At 45.7% G+C, this 21,433-nt stretch overlaps 1 protein-coding gene across 3 annotated transcripts in view; it reads left to right on the forward strand.

Annotated features, from left to right (window-relative positions):
• Window positions 1-21,433, forward strand: part of MACF1 (microtubule actin crosslinking factor 1) — a 1,225,213-nt gene that overhangs the window by 323,414 nt on the left and 880,366 nt on the right. For all 3 annotated transcript variants that reach the window (XM_069223412.1, XM_069223414.1, XM_069223413.1), the window contains 3 exons: window positions 10,949-11,075; window positions 13,699-13,882; window positions 15,627-15,790. In XM_069223412.1, the coding sequence (XP_069079513.1) occupies window positions 10,949-11,075; window positions 13,699-13,882; window positions 15,627-15,790 (475 nt within the window). The remainder of the gene's footprint in view (window positions 1-10,948; window positions 11,076-13,698; window positions 13,883-15,626; window positions 15,791-21,433) is intronic.

Here is a 21,433-nt window from a genome sequence, read left to right on the forward strand (position 1 = left end):
ATTGGAGTTTGGTCCTTATGAAGACAGGCTGCAGGCTCTGGCTAGGAAGCCAGTCGGGGACAACAAACAGGTAGGTTGTAGACTTGGGCTGATTGGGAACATAGGTGCACCTTTGGTCCTTTTCTCCAGGGCTGACAGATGCAAGAGTGGGCTTTCTTCGTCTGGGAGCTCTTGTGGTCAGTTGGTCCTGTGTATTGAGGCTGCAGCACCATTTGGGGGAGGGGTGAGGGGTGGGATGGGGACAAGGGTGCACTCGAGCTCAAAGGAGCTGGGGAACATCGTTGACACCAGTGACCCACCTCAGATGGGGTACAGGGCGACAGGTGCAGTGGTTGCTGGTGGTGCTGGATTTTCTCTCAACACAAGGATGCAGGAGAGGGGGTTTGCATGCAGGGGTTGCAGGCTACTTTAGGAAGTCCGATATGGGGGGACCACTCTGGACTCTGACTCTGGATAGCTGGGGAACCTTGCTGGCACTGTTTGTTGGCTTCACCTCAGGTCGTAAACATAAGGTGCAGAGGTCACTTCGGGTGTCATGTCTTTGCTGTTCTGGAGGCTGCAGAGTCCTTTCTTGGGAATTTCTTTCAAAGCATTAGATGCTGCTCACTGTAATCTTGACTCTTTATAGAAGGCAGACAGTTCTCCTGGGTTTCTTGGAGACCCATCTGCAGGACTAGTCGTCCCTTTGGGCAGAATCCGTTGAGGTCAGCAAGCAGGCCAGTGCTTCTTTTCCTCTTCCGCAGATGCATCTCTTCTTTGTCTTTTGCTTCTTAGGTCATCAGGATCGGACTTCTAGCTTTCAGGAGTGCCACCTAAATTCCCACTTTAGGGGCGTTACAGGGAGTGCCGGGCGGTAGTCAATGTGCTGCCCACCTTTAGGGTGACTACCCACTCTCTGACCACTTCCACTGGGAGTGGCCTAAATTCTTCCAAACAAGATGGAGAAATGTAAAAAGTAGTGTCCTCTTCAGCTTAACCACCTTAGGGGTGGGACTGGTATGAAATGGGCACACCTCCTAATCTGCCCGCCTGTGCTGCTGCCAAAAGTGGAGTCAGAACAGGGGGATCAGTCATCTCTGCCATCTGGAGAGACCTGGGTCGCATTACAAAAGTTACTAGGCGTTTGAATCTTCCCGGCTTGGAATGCCCATCCTGCCTGGGTGAGGTGATAATACCCCCGCCCAGTGCAGGCTTTTGTCTCTGGCCCTCAAGAGTGCTGGCCCTCACTTTGGGGGGGCCAGAAACAGGTCTATGGTGCCTAAACCTGTCATGTCCCACTAGTAGCTGGAAGGTTTTCAGGAGGCACCTCTTAGATGCCCTCTGGGTCAAGTTATTAATAAATCCCTCCCTGGCATCAGTGACGGTTTATTAATCAGAGATGTTTGATACCAAACATCCCTATATTCAGAGAAGCCATCATGCAACTGGGGAACTTGTGGTGACCGGTGTCCAGCACATGCATTTTAAAAGGGCTTTCATGGTCACTTACCATGTCTGAGAATTGACAGACATAGCAGGGGCATATCTGCAGATATGCCATCACTTGTAATATAATGCACCCTGCCTTAGGGCTGTAAGGCCTGCTACAGGGGTGACTTACATATATTGCATGCAATGCTTAGGGGCCATGGCACACAGGCTGTGTGCCATGTCATGTTTTCACTTTAGTCTGCACCAAGACATGCTGTGTGCAATAGCAGCTGGTCATGTGCTTGAGGGGTCCCTCAGGGTGGCACAATTCATGCTACAGCCCTTTATGGGCCTCCTTAGTACCCCAGGCACCAGGGGTACCATTTACTAGGGACTTGCAGTTGGTGCTACATATTTTGCCAATTGAGAAAAACGACTGTGCGGTTTTAGGAGAGAGAGATCTGGCACTGGTGTCCTGGTTAGCAGGAACCCAGTGCACTTTCAGTCGAAATTACACCACAAACCAGGCAATTAGTGTGTGACCATGTCAAATGAGGCACTTTCCTACAGAAAGGAGGTAGCCTGCAGGGCAGCAAGGAAGCTCCAAAGACAAAGGCTACGCCAAAAGCCGCATCCACCGACCCATCTTCGAGGATCGGCCCTTTTGGGGATTGACCTCAAAAGCAGTCTCAGATACAGGCTTAACTCCGCTGTGGAGGGACTCAAGCTTCAAGACTAGCTATAAAAGGTATCGGGATACTGGTTTGGCTTCTGGCATCAAGCCTTCTTAGACATCAAGAAAGTGCTTCGGCTTCGAAAAGCCTTGAGCCAAGAGCTACAAGCTTTGTCCAGAGCCGATTCTGCTTCAATCTGAAGTCTCAATATAACCAATCCTTGGAAGCGAAATCTGCTCCAAAGCCTGCTGTGAAGCAGACTCCATCAAAAGATTTTGATACCTTTGTTGGAGTTGAGTCATTCCACCTGTGCCACATAGGTTCCAGAGCTCCATGAGCACATTAAAAGGGTTTGCATGAGGTGAAAATGGGAAGTGACCCATCCATATCATTTTGCTGTTTCAGCCGTTGGCGGTGTCAAATTTCTAGGTGAGGTGGGCATTATAGAACAGGAGTTTGGAACTCTTCTTGAAAGGTGTGCTATGACACAAAGAAGGATGCAGCAGATGGGGTTTTATTTTGAGGCATGCCTTATCTTTTATTAATCTCTCCCTTACAAGGAAGCACCCAAAAAGTTTGAGAGGCAAGAAGAGGATGTAGGAAGTTGGCTCTGTATATACTATCTCAAAGTGAGAGAGAGAGTGTGCACAGAGTCCAAGGTTTCCCCTGAGCGGTTGATAGTGGCAAAATTAGATAATACTAATGCTCTATTTTGTGGTAGTGTGGTCGAGCAGTAGGCTTATCAGAGGGTAGTGTTAAGCATTTGTTGTACACACACAGACAATAAATGAGGAACACACACTCAAAGACTTAACTCCAGGCCAATAGGTTTTTATATAGTAAAATATATTTTCTTTATTTTTGGAACCACAAGATTCAAATTTTAGGTAAGTACATAAACTTAGGTACTTCACACAGGTAAGTCTAGAACTTTGGTTTAAAACAGTAGTACACAGAGTTTTGGTTAAAATGGCAAATAGCTATATTTTTAACAGTTCCTGGGGGAGGTAAGTAATAGTTTTTCAGGTAAGTAAAGCACTTACACAGTCAATCTCCTGGGTTTAGGCAGCCCACCGTTGGGGGTTCAAGGCATCCTCAAAGCCACCGCACCAGCAACACAGTGCTGGTCAGGTGCAGAGGTCAAAGGAGGGCCCAAAACACATAGGTGCCTATGGAGAACAGGGGCGCTCCGGTTCCAATCTGCTAGCAGGTAAGTACCTGCGTCCTCAGGGAGCAGACCAGGGTCGTTTTTGTAAAGCACTTGGTGGGGACACACACACAAGCACACAAAACACACCCTCAGCGGCACAGGGGCAGCTGGGTGCAGTGTGCAAAGTAGGCGTCGGGTTTTGTATTGAAAACAGTGGAGGGACCCGGGGGTCACTCTGGCGATGCCGGCAGGGCACAGGGGGGCTTCTCGGGCCAGCCACCGACTGTGCTAGGATAAGGGCCACCTGCTGGTCACTCCTGCACTGGTAGGTAGTTCTTCTCGGTCCTGTGGCGGCAGGTGCAGTACTTGGTCCAGGCGTCGGGTTCCTTTGTTACCTGGCAGTCGCAGTCAGAGGGAGCCTCTGGATCCTCTCTGCAGGCATCGCTGTGGGGCTGCAGGGAGGTCGACTCAGGGTGTCTACGTCATTGGAGTCACCTCGGAGTCCTCTCTGCAGTTTTGGTTTCTCCAAGCTCGAGCCGGGGGCATCGGTTGCAGAGTGTGAGGACTCACACTTCTGGCCGGAAGTGAGACTCTCTTTAAAGTTGGTTTCTTGTTGCTGTTTTGTAGTTGTTTGTGGACAGAGCCCCTGTCCTCTGGAGGTTCTTGGTCCTTTATGTGAAGGTCAGTCCTCTGAGTCCCCGATGGTCACTGGTCCAGCTGTATGTGTCGCTGTGCAGGTTCCTTGAGTCTGGAGACAGGCCGGTAGGGCTGGGGCCAAGTCAGTTGTCTGCGTCGTCTCTGCGGGGCTTTCAGGTCAGCAGTCCTTGTTCTTGTTGTAGGTTGCAGGAATCTGATTTCCTGGGTTTAGGGTTGCCCTTAAATTCTAAATTTAGGGGTGTGTTTAGGACTGAAGGGTAGTAGTCCATGGCTACTGTCCTTGAGGGTGGTTACACCCTCTTTGTGCCTCCTCCCTATGGGGAGAGGGGCACATCCCTAATACTATTGGGGGGAATACTCCAAAGCAAGATGGAGGATTTCCGAAGGCAGGGGTCACCTCAGATCAGGACACCTTAGGGGTTTACCTGGCTGGATGTTGACTCCTCCCTGTTTTTCCCATTATCTCCTCTGGACTTGCCGCCAAAAGTGGGGGCTGTGTCCGGGGTGCAGGCATCTCCACTAGTTGGAGTGCCCTGGGGCATTGTAACACGAAGCCTGAGCCTTTGAGGCTCACTGCTAGGTATTACATTTCCTGCAGGGGGGAGGTGTGAAGCACCTCCACCCAGTGCAGGCTTTGTTTCTGGCCTCAGAGAGCACAAAGGCTCTCACCCCATGGGGCCAGAAACTTGTCTCAGTGGCAGGTTGGCACAGACCAGTCAGTACTGCACTGAAGGACTGGGTAAAATATAGGGGGATGCCCTCTTTTTCCTTTTACAAAAAATAAATAAATCCAGCACTGACATCAGTGTGGGTTTATTATTCTGAGAAATTTGATACCAAACTTCCCAGTGTTTAGTGTAGCCATTATGTAACTCTGGAGTTTGTTTTGACAAACTCCCAGACCATATACTTGATATGGCCACACTGTACTTACAATGTCTATGAATGGACTTATACACTGTAGGGGCATATTGCTCGTGCAGCTATGCTCTCACCTGTGGTATAGTGCACCCTGCCTTAGAGCTTTATGGCCTGCTAGAGGGGTGACTTACCTATGCCACAGGCAGTATTTGGTGTGCATGGCATCCTTGCCTTTTTCTCCCCACCAACACACACAATCTGCAATGGCAGTGTGCATGTGTTAGGTGAGGGGGTCCCTTAGGGTGGCACAACACATGCTGCAGCCCTTAGGGACCTTTCCTGGTCACAGGGCCCATGGTACCACTGGAACCCTTTACAAGGGACTTATCTGTGTACCAGGGGTGTGCCAATTGTGGAATCAATGGTACATATGTAGTGAAAGAACACTGCTGCCGGGGCCTGGTAGCAGGGTCCCAGCACACTTCTTAGTCAAGTCAGCATCAATATCAGGCAAAAAGCAGGGGGTAAGTGCAACAGGGAGCCATTTTCCTAGAGGGGAGATTTGCAAAATGGGCCTCCTTGTAGTTTTATTGCCCACCACAAGGGGATACAATGAGGGCTAAACGAGGTTGGGGTATTGAAAGGAGAAACAGAGGGTAAGTGGCAGGTTAATTTCCCAGCCACTACCTCAGAAGGATACTCACATTCCACAGCAACACCTTGGAAGAAGAGGAAGCTCATGTTTGAGGAACAAATCTAATAGAAATCAGAACTATATGCTATTCCTAGAAGGAGTGAGGACAAGGCCACTAGTCCTGTACCACAACCTGCATCACACACCCCTTCACCACAACCCCATTTACCAGTGCCATCACCTCAGGAGTCTGTTCAGTCTGACTATTGAGACTCAAACAGGTGTAGTACTTATGGCCCCCTGGAGCCTTAGTTTGATCTCTTCTGGTAAAGGTCCATGGAGGATTATAACTTTGACACATGAGGACAGTAGAACAGAGGCATATCCAGTTAAAAGATCACCTCCAGACGATACCACGGCTTACCACGCTGTAATACAAAGGACAACTGACCACCATAAATTAAAACTCGATGATGTGGAAGAGGAGGACGATTTTCCCATGGAGACACTTTTAAAAACCATAGGTCGGTCTAGTACCTACTCTTGCTGAAAAGCATGACCAAATGTGCCTTCAAGAATTTCAAGAGCCAATAAAGGTCGGAATAGTCGCCCAAGGGTTGAGGAAAAAGTACAAACCTGCCCCTGATGATCCTCTGTACATAAAGGGATTTATGCAACCGACTCCTTGCTCGTTTACAAGTCCAAAAGAGAGCCTCCAAACAGTGACTCTTCCATCATCACCCGATCAAAAAACACCTGTCTGAAGACAATAATATTATTCCTTTCAAAGTTAGAGGAAATCACCTCAGACAAGCGGTCCTTGCCAGTGTTTAGCAGGGGTACTGCTTGGCGTGCCACACCACACTACCAACCACCAGGCACATAGTCAAGACCATCTACGACAGTTGCAAGAGGAAGTACAGGCACTTGTCAGAAAAGGTGCCATCGAACCATTCCCCAGACTCCAGCGGGGCCAAGGAGTGTGCTTCCTGTAGTTTCTTGTTCCCAAAATACTGATCTTGGGCTACTATCTTGCTGTATCCTTCCAGGGCACTTCAAAATGGCTACATGGTGGCACTCTATCTTGAAAATGCCTACTTTCACATCCTCATACATCCAGCACATCTGTGTTACCTCTGCTTTTTGGGAAATGTGCAACATTCCTAATTCAAAGATTTACCATTGGGGCTCACAGCATCCCTGAGGGTGTACACCAAATGTCTAGTCGTGGTAGCTGCACATCTGTGATGAAACAACAGTACATATCTTCCCATAACTATATGATTGGTTGATAAAGAGCAGCATCCAACAACCATGCCTGGCACACATATGCAGCATTGTCTCTGTTACAAAGTCTAGGATTCAAACAGAAGTGCACAAAAAATAGTTAAGTCACGATCCACAAAAAGCCAAACTTTTTTGGGAGCTGTGTTAAACTCTTGTAACAGCTAAGCCTACCAAAGCTGGAGAGGGTGTTATCGTTCTAAAGGTTGCTATCACTTTTTCCTGATACCATGTCACCTCATGGCGAGAACAGTGAAGAAAGTGCCAGGGGTGAATGCTTCATGTATAGCAATAGTTCCACACCTCAGGCTGTCGTCTCCCACCTCCAGTCTAGAGCGGACCTTCTGCATTCGCTGGGATTCACTATCCACGTGCCAAAGTCTCACCTGACACTCTTGCAGATGCTCCCTTTCATTGGAGCTGTTCTGGACTCAGTGCAGTTGCTGGCTTATCCTCCTCAGTAACGAGTCCAGGATATTCAGGCTATGATACAGATGTTTCAGCCTCTATTTGGGATTTTGGTGAGAATGACTCTGAGGGTGATAGGTCTAATGGTCTCCTGCATCCTGTTGGTGACTCATGCCCGATGGCATAGGTGGGGTCTGCAGTGGGGCCTGAACTTCCAGTGGGTGCAGCATCAGGGAAATCTTTCTGACGTGATCCAGATCTCGGATGGAACTGTGCAAGATCTGCAGTGGTGGCTAACGCAATGCAGTTGGTTCAGAAGAAGATATGTTTTTCTACCCCAACCAGACCTGACAGTAGTGACAGATGCATCACTCCTGGGATGGGCAGCCATTGGAGCTCCGTGCGTTCAGACTACCATTGAAAGCATTTCTACCCTCTCTCAAGGGAAAGGTAGTGCAGGTGTTCACGCACAACACCACCGCCATATGGTACTGCAGCAAGCAGGGCAGGGTGGGGTCGTGGATCCTTTGTCAGGAGGCTGTGCCCCTCTGGACATGGCTGAAACTGTTGAGGTTATTTTAGCGTTTATTTAGGCACATTTATTTTAGCTTGGGTCTGAGGCTTGCGCCCTCTCGCCTAGTCACTTGCCATTTTATTCCTCATTATTTTAGCAAGGCTTCATTTTAGTGGTGCTGCTTTATTATTTTTATATCAGTTGCCCCATCCACGCAGAATTGTTATTCATAAGGCGTTACCTAAAGAAAGTAACTTGTCCGCCAAGGCAAAACATACCCTGCATTGTGCTCCCAAGACGCATTCCACTAGAAACAATGTTGCAACAGTGGCCTTTTTAGAGAACATACCAGTAACAGACGTTTGTAAAGCTACTACATGGTTAACTTCACACACATTCATTAAGCACTGTTGTACTGATAATCAGCCCCGGCAAGAGACTTTGGTTGACCAAACAGTTGAAAACGTTTTTTAGACATCTGCATCATTTAATTACATGTCGCCACTTCATTGGGTGAGTGTTACTATTCAATCTATGCAGAGCATGAGAACTGCACCAGCACATGATATAAATGGAAACTGTTTTTCACTTTTTATCCAACTGTTTGGGGCATGTAGAGCAGTTGATTCATATATGCCCTCCCACTTCCCTGAAACTGAGCATTGACATATGGTGATTATCATCTATAGATCTTACAGTGCACCGTACATACATACATGCATTGCTTTTTTACATTTTACTTTACAGGGCTGCCAAACAAGTAATCTGAGGAAGAGTCTTTGTTGTGGTGCATTGTGGTATTGGGGAAATATCATGAGATGTTTTGAGGCTGAAGGGCTTCTTTAAAGAAAAATAACTTGCAAATGTCTGCAACCATCACTAGAGGGCAGGAGTATGCAGAACATGTGAATCTGTGTAGGACGCTGGCCATTTATGTAGTGTGCTGAATGTAAGGGGACACTATGTAGATAGACGACCCTTGTTGGTTTACAGGGATTAAAATAACCCTAAATGTTCTCTTTTGTGGTAGTGTGGACAACCATTTTAGGCTTATTAGAGGGTAGAGCTAGGCATTTATTGAATGCAGAGTCAATAACTGAGACACACACTCAATAAGAAACTCAAGACCAGTTTAGAAAACACCATAGATTTTTATCTTATTTCAGACTCCAAGATCTTCAAGATCAGGTAAGCACTTTCTGAGATAGCAATAGTTCAACACTGTGAGATTTGAGGCATGAGTCTCGAACCCAGTAATTTTATCCTATAGGGAGAGCATGCACTGCACAAGGTCACTTGCAGTCGACTTACAAAACTATTCTTCTGAACTTAAGGTAAATAGGGGCCAAGATATCTAGAACCACCAGCAGTTTTGGGTTCCCTGCCCTGGTGTGTCTGGGTGCAGAGGCGCTCCTAGCAGTGGTAGCCTCATACGTTGCATGTTAAAGTCAACGGGAGCAGTACCTGGAAGAAAAGGGCTGCAAGTGGTGCCATTCCTCCAAGGCTCTGGGCATATACACAGCTGCAGGATGAGTCAGGTCTTTGTAATTGTCGGGACAGGAGTAAGCAGGCAGAGTTTTGAACCAAGTCCTCAGCTAGTCCACAGTTCTTGCATCTTCTACACATCTTTGTCTTTTTTCTCTCTGTAGTCAAGCAAATCTAAAATCCTGATACTAGGGCCACCTAAATACTGAATTTAGGGGCGTTAATGGAAGTGCAGAGTTGTAGCCAATGGGCTACGTACTCCTGGGGTGACTACACCCCCTATTTGACCACTTCCTGTGGGCATAAACCTGTCCCAGAATTCCTAATTTAACCAAAAACAAGATGGTGGAACCCTTCCTTTGTGGAGCACATCAGGCAGCCCACCGTGACAATCTATAGACCAAGTTATCTGATGATCTATTGTCCATCCTGTGTTTGACACAGTAAGGCTTTGCATTAGGCACAGTTAAGGATTATATGTTGGACACTCCTATCTTTTGATTAATGTTCTTTATTCAAGCCACCAGTGGTGATGTACTTTGTAAAAGGACTCACATACATGTTCCCATCATTGCCTTTCAATTTGCCTCAAAGAGACTAACATTCCTGATGAGTATGTCTTTCGAACACATGGACAGATATTTTCTTTTATTTTCACTGTCAAGACAGTGTTTCTTAACATACTATCCTTTGCATGCTACGACAGTGAACTCCCGAACACCACCTTCCTTCCTGACAAATTGGTGCTGAGGACTTGTGCTTCTTTTGTGCTGAAATTCGTATTGCTGTTCTGTGTGGCTCTGCCCATCACCCTCCCTGCCATTTTCTCTCTCCTACTTCCCTCTGAGGAGGAGGAGGAGAAGCTTCACAACTTTGACTAAAGAGAGTGCTTAGTTTGTACATTGAGCGTATGAAAGAGTACTGAACCAAAGACCAGTTTTTCATGGGCTTTAGTAGTGTTAAGGAAAGGAAACCTGTAAAGAAGCAAACACACCCAGGTGGATCATCCTGTGTAGAAATACATGCTATACCAGGGCCTAGAGGCTCATAAGAGCAGAGCCAAGACTACTCTGATGGTGATGTTGAGGGTTGTGCCGGTAGTGGACATTTACTGCCTCATGTATTTCCATACATACGTTCACCAAAAACGACTTCTGTGACAGTCAAGTTCCCAGAGAACGCCATTTCGCCCACTAGGTCCCGCAGGACTTCCTGGTCTGAATGATTCCACAGACTCACCATCTTTGGAGGTACTGCCTCAGTATCTATTCAAAAGCCGAGGAATCTGCAATTTGAAGTATCCATCAGAAGAACAAGTTACTTACTTTCCATAATGGTCTTTCTGGAGGATACCCTATCCGTCTGCAGATTTCTCACTGTTCATTTGCCTCCCCGTTCTGTGGAGTGGACTTCTGTGACTGACAAATAGGTTCCAAGTAAGTTTCAGCACACGGTGGCCCCCAAACTGTCCCTGTTGATCCCCGTCTGAGGCCACAGAAATATTCAAAATAAAGTGGTCAGTGCACGGAGGTGTGCCACCTTTTTGTGACTCTGAGCAGTCACTTCCGGAGGTGGTTTGAGGCTGCTGCATACTCCAATGGCAACACTTACCAGCAAGCTGGAGCAATTGCTTATTAAAATCTGAATCTAGTCTGGTGTCTTCTGATGATCAAAAAGTGAGGAATCTGCAGGTAAATGGAGAATCTACCAGAATGTTACCGAGTAACATGTTCGTTGTGCTGTTTCCATGTGATGAGTGTTTTTTTTCCTGCGGTGACCTCCCATTCTATTGTATCTGTTTTTTTGCTTTTGCTACACCTGGTGGTGGCCTCCTTTCATTTCAGACTCACGTTCTTTTCTTCCTTTTTAAGGGTTGAGCAGCTGTATCAAAAGGTGATGTCTCTTTGGCATCAGCTGCACGTGAACACCAAGAGCCTCATCTCATGGAACTACCTAAGGAAAGATATTGACCTGTTTCAAGGATGGACTGTGGAGAAGGTAAGGACTTTGTTACAGAAAGGATGGAGTCAAAACAGGGCCATGGCTTCAGGAACAATCTGCAACTCCTGTACTTTGATCTTAGGCCGTTAGAGTACAGTTTTTGTAGTGACTAAGTATAGTCCTGTATTACAAGCTTTCCTTTGCTTCTTTATGATCATCCCAGGGCATTCTGTGACAAGATGTTATGGCCCTGACTGCTTTACTCAAGTGACAACCAGTTTCTTCACTTTGCTTTGTCTCAGATGCAAACTGGTTTTGTACTCTTTCAGGTGGATCCTAAGATTAAGTGCCTGATTTATATGTTGGCAGAGATGGATCTCTGTCTCAGAGGTGATGGAGTTCACTACCCACCAATGTTGTGGTCCATCCACGAGATTTAAAAGTGGGTGTGACGATGGAGAGACTACTGTTTCTTCAGTGGTAAACCCCCCCTGAAGTCCCAACAAAGTAACAGTCGTCAGATGTTTCACTGTAAGTCCACCCACCTAATTTAGACTGGTGGACATACATCTGTTTTTCAATGCCCCTCACCTCCAGGAAAAACCTGGTAGTAAGTGGCATTGAAAAGTGCTCAGTGCCACTCTTGCCATGGGTGGGAAGTCCCATGGGGGAGAGGCATTGTTTTAAACCCCCCAAAAAACCATACCACTATTCGATTCTGTTTGGGTGGGTGAGAATTAATTTTGCTGTACTGCTCCATCACGTTGACGGAGCTGTTCATCAAATTTACAATGCATTGACATGAACCACTGTGAAGGCGTTTTCTGCCAATGCTAGAAATGTCTGCTGGGCCAGCGAATTTTTTTTAATTTGGCTCGCAGTACCTCCATCAGGGCACTGACGTAATTTACTCCGGTCGCCTGGTCAGAAAGTCGGCCAGCTGCCAAAATATAACTCAGACCCCCAAGTCATCATGTCTGCTTGTGACTTCCAAATGTTTCACATTGTTATAGAAAATGCCTCTGCTGTTTCACCCGTCACACATCTGTTTCCAGAAGACATCCATGCATAGATTGATTTGACTTTTTGTCCTGCAGCACTGAAGTCCAAATTTGCATATTACTTTTCCACGTTGTATCTCCACGGTGTGGTTAACTGCCTACTTAACAGGCCATTTGCACTTATTTAAATAAAATGAATGCCAAGCCTAAGATGAGCCTCAGTTTTCTAACCCCTTCCGTGAAGATTGCACAGCAACATACCTGCACAAAGACGGTACTCCTTCGTACAACAGTTGTTCAGGATGGTTGGTAAGTCCATAGGAACACCAAAATCAATGCACGAAGATTATAGAGCACACCCATCATTAAATACAAGCACACTCTCCATTTCTCTTGCTAAATGTAGCATGTCTTGGGCATTAGATGACTGCCTAGAGAAGTGTGTACATAGTACCACACTCTCCTGAGGCCTTACCCACAATATATATATGTGTCACCTCTTTTTAACAATGCAATAAGAGCTCTAAAAGCATGCCCTCCCTGACCCCTGCATCCGAGGTATCACTGCTGAAAGAAAATGAAAGAAAGAGAATACTGAAGCAAAACCTTCCCTCAAGTCACCAAACAAATGTAGCATTGGTGACAGATACACACAATGTTTTTAAAAGAGGAGAGCACTGAAAAAAATAGGAACAAGAAAAATTAAAGGTTAATCAGAAGATTGTATGTCAAGTCACTAAATGGTTGCATTCACTATCTTAACACATTCCTTTTAGATAATAAATTGTGCAAGTAAAATGAGCTGGTGAACCAAATCTCTACAATATGTGGCTTCATGGAGTAAGAAAAAAATAGAATGTTCCTGTTGCAGAGCAGCAAATAAGGGAAAGGTGAAAAATGATGATTCCTTTAGAAGCAGGACCTGCTCGTTTAGAGTTGACAAAGCTCTGTTCTGTGGTACAATGTCTGCTTTAGGAACTCTGTATCACTGTTTTGTATTTAAGAGAAAACTTAAGGTTTCTTGAGCCTCCAGTTCACATAAAAAGGTTGTATTCCAGTACTGGTGTGTGTAGCCTCTGCAACCTCTTTGATAGTAGCCTCAAAATGCATGCCTCAATCCCTTCTACTGAGTGGCGTAATTTGCATGACAAAGTTCAGCATCGATTCTTGTTGTTTATGGGCCTGGAGTCATACCATGTGTTTGTGTCGACTTTCCTTTGGGATAGGAGTTAACTGTTTGCAGGACTCAACCTGTGCAGACGGTAGCAGCTCAGATGCTAAAGAAACCTCTCGCTAAAAGCCTACATCCCCCCTATGTATCTCTCTTCGATGGTTGCCTGTGCTCTTTCACAGCTTGTTGAAACTGGCTCCATTACCTTAAAGCATTCTAGTACATATGGACCTCCTATCTGTATCCTGAATTGGCGCATGGTAGGATCTGAAATGGGTATGAATCTAATGGCACTGCCTATCCATTGTAGTTGAGTGTGCCTTCTCATGTGCAGAACTGGTGGGTGGAGCTTACTTTTTTTTCCAGCAGATCTTGCATTATTCTGGATTCTCTGTAGACACCCTTGTGCTTGCAAAGGTCATTCCTCCCAAATGCTGCTGATATTCATGTTGTTTTGTCAAAGTTTCCCTTACATGATATTTGCTGATGATCACTTGTCATTTTTCAGCTCAGGGCCACTGCTCCAGCAGACCAGCTTCAAGCAGTGAAAAACCTACAGTCTCATTTTGATGACTTCCGGGAAGACAGTCGGGACTCCCAGCTCTTCTCGGTGGCAGATCGTCTGCGTCTGGAAGAAGAGGTTGAGGCTTGTAAAGCGCATCACCAGCAACTTTTGCACTCAATGCAAACAGGTGAGGAAAACATGGGGGGAGCTCAGAGTTAGTGCCACACATTGTGACTAAAAAGCAAATAAATGTTAAGCCCAGCATAGCCAGGAGTGGCACAATGCACTGCAACTATACGAGGACTAAGCTTGCCCTAGCAGGGTGTCCACACTACCACCTTTATGAAGAATCTGTGAAGGTGAGGATCTTTTCTTTAACTAAAAACCTGTGGAGCAATACACTTCCTACTCAGTGTTTCTTGAGGATGCACACACTCTACTTAGGGGCGGATCTGTGAGATATGAGTACCAAGATGACATTCTCACATTACTTGAATGGCTTCAGGCTCACATTGTTTTTCCCTCTGCACTGATTTCACCCTAACATCAGTCAGTGTCCCCAATCTGCCTGATAGTTGATGTGCTGCTTGCTGAACCTAAAGGCAGTTCATTGCTGAACTACGTGTTCATATTAGTACCCTTGCAACAGAGCCCCTAGATAGATGCCACTTTCTGAGTACGCTTACTTTTTTCCTCACCACCACTACAGCTGCTGTTTGGCATGACCGAGTCTCTTTGCTAACTGGATCCGGTGGCTTGGCCAATGAAGTTCACTTGCTAAACCCTATAGTCCTCACTTTACCTGCTTCCCAATCTCTCATGGGCACACAAGTCATCACCTCACTGTGTCCCTCCTTTGTGCCAGCTTCAGTGCATCTCAGATGAGCCCCCTCAGTTAACCCACAGTTCCTACTCTGCGACCCATCAACTTAGTAAGTCGCCTCCAGATGGTGTGTCATTTGTTTATCTCAGTTTATGCGGATGGATAATGCTCTCTTTTGACCCCTTAACTCCTCCAAGTTATAATGCTCTTTGTGAGCCATCCTCCAAATAGAACCACTTCTCTGCAGATCCAGCCATAGCTCATCCTGTCACAGTGACTCCTCTCAGTTTCAAGACATGCAGCCTCCTTTCCCTCCCCATCCCTTTGGCAGTCTCTGCAGGTTACAGGCGAGTCCCATGACTGAAAGCTTTACCCACTGAAAGTTCCTGTCAGTGCACTTGAGTGTCTTTGCATTGTGATTCTATGTACCATCTATAGCTGTTAAAGGGCTTGAGTCCTACCCCCCAAACAATCATGCTCTTTCAAGTATTCACAGCCCTGTTGCATAAGTAGAATAATATGGTTTAAATGCAATGATGCATATCTCTCAAGTCATTAGTTCTAATTCCAAGGTTTACTTTATTACAGTCTATACATATAAAAATGCAATCATTATTTTGTGCTTTCACATAATTGTATAAACATCATAGATTAATAAACAAGCCTAAGAAGAAACCCAAACTGTCCCCCAATACAAATACAATAAATATCCTCAAATCAAACGACCCACACATACACATACGTACCACTCACTATTTAAAACATCAAATTTTGTAAACATCAAAGTGATACAAAATACACTATTTATCTCAAAATAATAAGCTTTCAATATATTAAATTCTCAATAATCTTCTATCTGTAATTAGTCCACCATAATTGTTTTCATAATCTGTTAATTTTCAATATATATTAGATGGATTATAATTTCAATCTATACCCAATATGACATGATATAAAGTCTTTATGGATTTACTGCCTACTCGTGCCGTACCCTGCACATTTTGCTGATCCCACTCAAGGCCCTCTGTATCCTACCTCCCTGCTAATTCCCACCTGCCGGAGCTGCTTTTAGAGAATAACGTTTAATGTTTTTATCATTGGTTTTTAGAAGACAAGGATGAATGTGAAGCTAAGACATACATGACACAGCTAATGAACATACGACTGCATCTGGAGGAGTGTGAGAGTAGACTAGTGCAGAAGATTCAGACACCGCCAAGCTTGGAAGAAGATACCGGACAGGGCACAGCCGCAAGCATTGTGGAGCAAGAGGTGAGCTTTACCCACTGCTCGAGTAGTATTCTGATGGTGACCACATTAAAGGAGCACTAACCCGAGGAGTATTCCATAACCATCATACCTAAGGTTTATTTCATAAAAGTACAGAACTGTGCCTTCAGGGCAACATGACCCAGCTTAGAGGTTCATGATTGAGGAATAATCTCAAGCTTAGAGGAGGGGAGTGGGATGGAGCGTTGAATGCAATGTGGATTTTTATTTTATTTATTAAGAGAACCAGACCTCATACCAAGGGCAGGCTTGGGTATAGTAGCCTAGTTACTTATTTCACAAGTCATATGTGCTTAACAAAGACCCCAATTCCTGTTCCAGTGCTGTATTCCTTTCTTCTCTGATTGTGAGAACATTTATGCTTTGCTGTCCTTGTGCATTTGTTCAGCCTTTGTCTGAAAGGAAATTCTCCCTTTGTACTGATAAAACACATATTAGTCCACTCAGATGAAATGGAAATTTAAAAGCAACATTGTTTTCAGTTGAATAGTTGCCCATTTCCTCATTCTCTTTCATCTGTGAAAGTGTCCACATTTTATGTCACATGGTCCAAAAAGCCTTGTAAAATGTGTCCACTTCCCAATTCCTTGAGCACACAGTGCACTCTGAGCACTCCCTTTCCCTTTTTTCTGGAGCCTTTTCTTCTTTAATTTGTATCTCCCTTCTTATTTTTTTCTTGAACAAAATTAATTAGTTAATTATAATTTTACTGTTTTGTTAATAAGCCGTATTCAATCTATTGAAGGCTGTCTTGGTTCCCTAAGGGTTCCGCTTAGATGCCCTGCTGGTCCAGTTATAGCCACACCTTGTTTCTAGAAGTGGATGTGATCAGTTCTCAAATCATTATCTTATTTTACCAGAATGTTTTAATTAGACAAATACAAATTAATGGAAAGCTCCATCCCTAGGGACTCCGAGCTCCCTTATTTCTACAAAACACAGTACATATAAACATTTTCATTGGGTAAACATTTTAATTGGGTTGCCCCCTGACCCATTTCCTATTTCCTGTACTTTTCAAGTAGGTACAGGTTAACTTCCAAAGACGTTGCAGTTCGGTGTTTACACCACATGGCTAAGGGATATATGCAGGGACACAGGCTTATCAATAAAAAGAAAAATCATGTCACTCATCATGTATTATTGCCAGTACCGTCTAAAAATCCTCTAGGATGTAGGCTATAATCAGTACTGGTGACCCATCCCTTAGATTTGGGAACAAAGGCTGCCACGTACTCCCAATGTACTTGTATGTAAAGACATGCGTCCATATTTAATTGCCAAAATGTTCTAAAGTCTTAGAGCTCATCTTAAAGTCTTCTTATCTCTGAAAGTAGTTACCATCTTGACATCAAATTTCATGTAATTAAGTTAACGTGTCATGGTGTGCCGTGCCCTCTGACAACATATCTCTCATGCCCAGTATTAAAGTCCCTGAGTCATCAGGAATAGGCTAGCATAAAACTGTATTTATTTGGGCTAGTGCTTCCTTCCAAAAATGATTGAGTTTAAGATAAGGCCACCAGACATGTAGGTCATCACCCTCTAACAGTCTCTTCAACACGCATCACTAGTATTAAGGGACATTGCCTTAACTTTCCTCGAAGTCTTAGCTCAATTACATATGAGCTTGTATGTTTCCCCAATGAGTAACACACTTCGAAATGGTCACCCAGAGAGTTCTGTTGTTCCTCATCCTTGCTTCACTCCCAAACCTATCAGCTATGGATGTATAACTTCTAGTTTGTTGTCATATAGGGTCACGGATACAGAGCTGGAATTAATTGTGGGTTATGATGGATGACTGTGAAGGGAAAACCACTCTGTTCCACACAGAAAGAGGTTCACGCCTCACAGTCATTCTGATTAATGGAACTATGGTAAATTCGACAGAGTTCTTCCAGCTACTGATGCATCCATGCGAGCCAAGTACTTCTCATATTGATGATATGAAAGTGAGCCGCTGTATAGTATTCTTCAAAGTTTGGCCTACCCAGTCCTTCCCTCGCCTCACTGTGCATGAGGATTTTGGATTGGTTCTCCCCCCATACCCTCCTCACCTTAAAAAAATAATATTACTCAATTCCTAGGTGTCATTTAATAATAGTGTTGGGGATATAGCATTGGCTGACGAAAAGGGTATCAGTAAAATATTAATCTTAAGATCTGCCATTCCACATGTGCAGGAGATGGCTAAGGAGTACCACCTTTAAAGATCTTTCCTCAGACCAGCCAATAAAAACAGCGAATTGGCTCTGCGAGTAGTACGAACAGTTATCAAATGGGTTCTAGTATGTATTGATGTAGATCATGTTATGTAAACTCTTGCCATCTAGTGATGTACGCATATGTTTGCAAATTGGTTTCCTTCAAAAATGTCTTCGAAAATATATTTTGTGAATGTTTAGTCCATGGTTTTCTTCTTTATTACTTGGGGAAGGAGGTATTTTAAAATTCCCTTACAGAGGAAAACCACATCCCATTTTGGCAAGGCTTGTTTAATAGTGCTTTTCTGCACAGAGGGTACCCCTTGCAGTCTAGTTTTGATTGAGTAACTTTAACAAAAACAATACAGTGCAGTGCATATCAATGCAAGATATTACAGAATCTATTTGATCACATTCCTATAGAACGGAGCAAGCATAGCATATGAAACAAGAATCTATGGCATTTTCTGCAGCAGGAATTACCCTCCACCCAAGGAGGATCCACATAAATCCAGGCCATACCTTTTTCATGCATCGCATAATTACAACCTCAACACAGCTGATCGTCACTTCTCTAATCAACGCAAGGTTCACTTTAGGAATCACCATCATCCGTGCTCCCCTCTGTACTTATCTCTTCTACACCAGTGAACCATTCCAATAATGTCCCCCATGCAATCACATCCGTTAGTGCCCCCTCCTCCTCATGTGTCATCCGCATGTATTGTTCGTCAGCCGCACCCCATTCCATTAAGTCTCGGATCCAGCAAGGGATGGAGGGGCTCCGGTCGCTCATCCAACCAATGGCCACCCTATGCTTGGCCAGCACCAAGGACAATTGTGTGAGTTTATATGGGATATTCCTGCCTGTGGCCCCCTTACCACCCCTAAAAGACATGTCACAGGTGTTACTTCTAGCCCCAGCCCGGTTACCTCCTCTACTCTCCCAACTGCGTCCCACCAGTATCGTGGCACCGTCCTGCAGGACCAAGCCAAGTGTAAAAAGGAAGCATTTAACATGCGACATCTGGGACACAGCGTCCCTCTTGCTGGGTCAATTTTATTAAGACGATCAGGTGTGATGTATGTCCTGTGCACAAAGTTGAAGTGCAGTAGTTTGAATCTGCTGTTGCAGGACACTTTACGCACCAGCGACAGCGCCATTGCCCAGTCCACATCCTCCATAGCATCCCCCAGTTCACGCTCCCAGGCCCTACGCGCAACACTCACAGCACCCGGTTGATCCTCCTGGGGGCAATCCACTCAACACCGTCAATGCCGGGAGGGCCACTGGGAAACCACAACAAATCTCCTTAGCCACACTCCATTTTGGCATATTGACAAAACTGTCTCTGGCCCAATCCAAACATGTCCCGTGCATCCAGGACTAAGATAAACTCTCCATTGGGGTCCCTCACCACTTCGCATCCTCCCAACCTCTAACCTTCCATTGACATTAAGTTGTCCATACCCCTAAAGAGGGCAAAGTCCCAGATCTTGAATTCCCTACCAAATGGGGCACGTCAAAGAACTTTCTTGATAGCCTACTCCCATATCCAGGCAGCAGTCCTGACCAGTCCTGACCAGGTATGGAACCTCTGACTCAGACCGGCCACCCGACATCAGTAGATGCGCCAGTACCTTCCCACCCAGCATTCCTACAAACACTGTCTTCTCGTAATTGTCCGACGCAGTCATCCATTCTGCCGCACGTTGTAAGTGCGCTGCATAATAACAATATCTAATGTTAAGAATAGCCAATCCTCCTTCTTCCATATCACCCTGCACCGTTGACAATGCCAGCAATTAAAAAGCCGAGCAGTTAGCGGAAACAAGGAGTTCTGACCCAGGTAAAGACAATGTGGCAGGAACACCGTTTTGGCCACAGCCCCCCTCCCCATCACCGAAAGAGGTAGTCTGTTCCAAAACAAAACTAAGTGCTCAAGGCCAGTCACCACTCGTTCCACATTATACTTTTCACGCGCCGCCACAGTATGAGTTACCCAAATACCTAAATATCTAAAGCTTTCCAGCTCCCACCGGAGCCCCACCCCTGTAACTGATCCCAGGGGGCACCACAGAGAGAACCCAACAGGAACAGAAGTGACTTCTTCCTATTCCCCGGAAGACCGGACACAGCCCCAAATGCCTCCAACAACTGCAAAAACACCGGCACCGAAACACTGGGCTCATGAAGATATACCAACGCATCATCCGCATATAGGGAGACAATGTGGGTGGTCTGCCCCACCCGGATACCCCAAGGTTCCAGTTCCTCTTGGAGCCAGATCACCAGTGGCTCCACTGCAAAAGCAAAAAGGAGCGGCGAAAGCAGACAACCCTGCCTAGTTCCACGGCTGATCTCCCAGGATTCTGAGAGCTCTACCGCCACCTGAACACGTGCTGAGGGAGCAGTGTATAGCAACTTCACCCATGCACAAAATTGTCGGCCAAACCCCATACCTCGCAACTCCGCCAAAAGGTAGGAGTTCAAAGGCCTTCTCCAGATCCAATGACACTAGTGCCAGTTCCTCCTCCTCACCCTCAGTTTCATGCAGCACATGTGCCAGGCGACGTAAGTTATAAGTTGTGCTACAACCTGGAATAAAATCACAGTGATCACCATGCACCAAGCACCGGATCACTCCTTGAAGCTGAGTGGCCAATATCTTGCAAAGGATCTTCAAATCACTATTCAGCATAGTAAGCGGGCGACAGAAGGATCCCTCCTCCCCAGGTTTAAGCATCAAACAGACAATGCCTTGATGCATGGTTTCCGGCAATATGCCCAGCTGCCGTCCCTCCTCAAACACCAACAACAGTTTCTATCGCAGGAGAAGGGGAAACGCTCGATATAGCTCAATCGGGAACCCATCGCCCCCGGCGACCTAGATTTAGTCATTGCTTCCACCGCCTCACTTCCTCTACAGTTTTCGCAGCCTCAAGAGTCTCTCTACACTCCGGCTCTAATCGCGGGAGCCGCATGAGCTGCAAAAATCCCCCCAACTCCTCATCTGAGACAAAAGCCCCAGCCCTTGACACTCACTGCAGATGTTCCACCAATACTTGAAGGATATCCTTGCGCCTGGTAATCGTCTCAGCTTTTACAGTCTGGATATGCAGGATGGGAGGGTTCTCCACTTCACGTTTTAGGATCCAGGCAAATAATCTACCAGCTTTATCCCCCTCCCTGTGCAGGCGCTGTCTATATGCTCTAAGTGTTACCTTACTTAGTGTGTCCCAATAGTTCTTCACCATCTTGTACAGCCAGAGTTGCTCCGTCTCAACCTTCCGTGTTGTTGGTGTCTGGCACTGCAGAACCGCCAACTTGTCCTCCCTCTCAGTGAGTTCTTTCTCCATTTGTTTACGCACCCCACAAGCATTGCCTATGCAGACCCATCTCACTACGTCAGTGCCT

This window comes from Pleurodeles waltl, chromosome 3_1 (assembly GCF_031143425.1).
Source record: "Pleurodeles waltl isolate 20211129_DDA chromosome 3_1, aPleWal1.hap1.20221129, whole genome shotgun sequence".
Taxonomy (NCBI): domain Eukaryota; kingdom Metazoa; phylum Chordata; class Amphibia; order Caudata; family Salamandridae; genus Pleurodeles; species Pleurodeles waltl.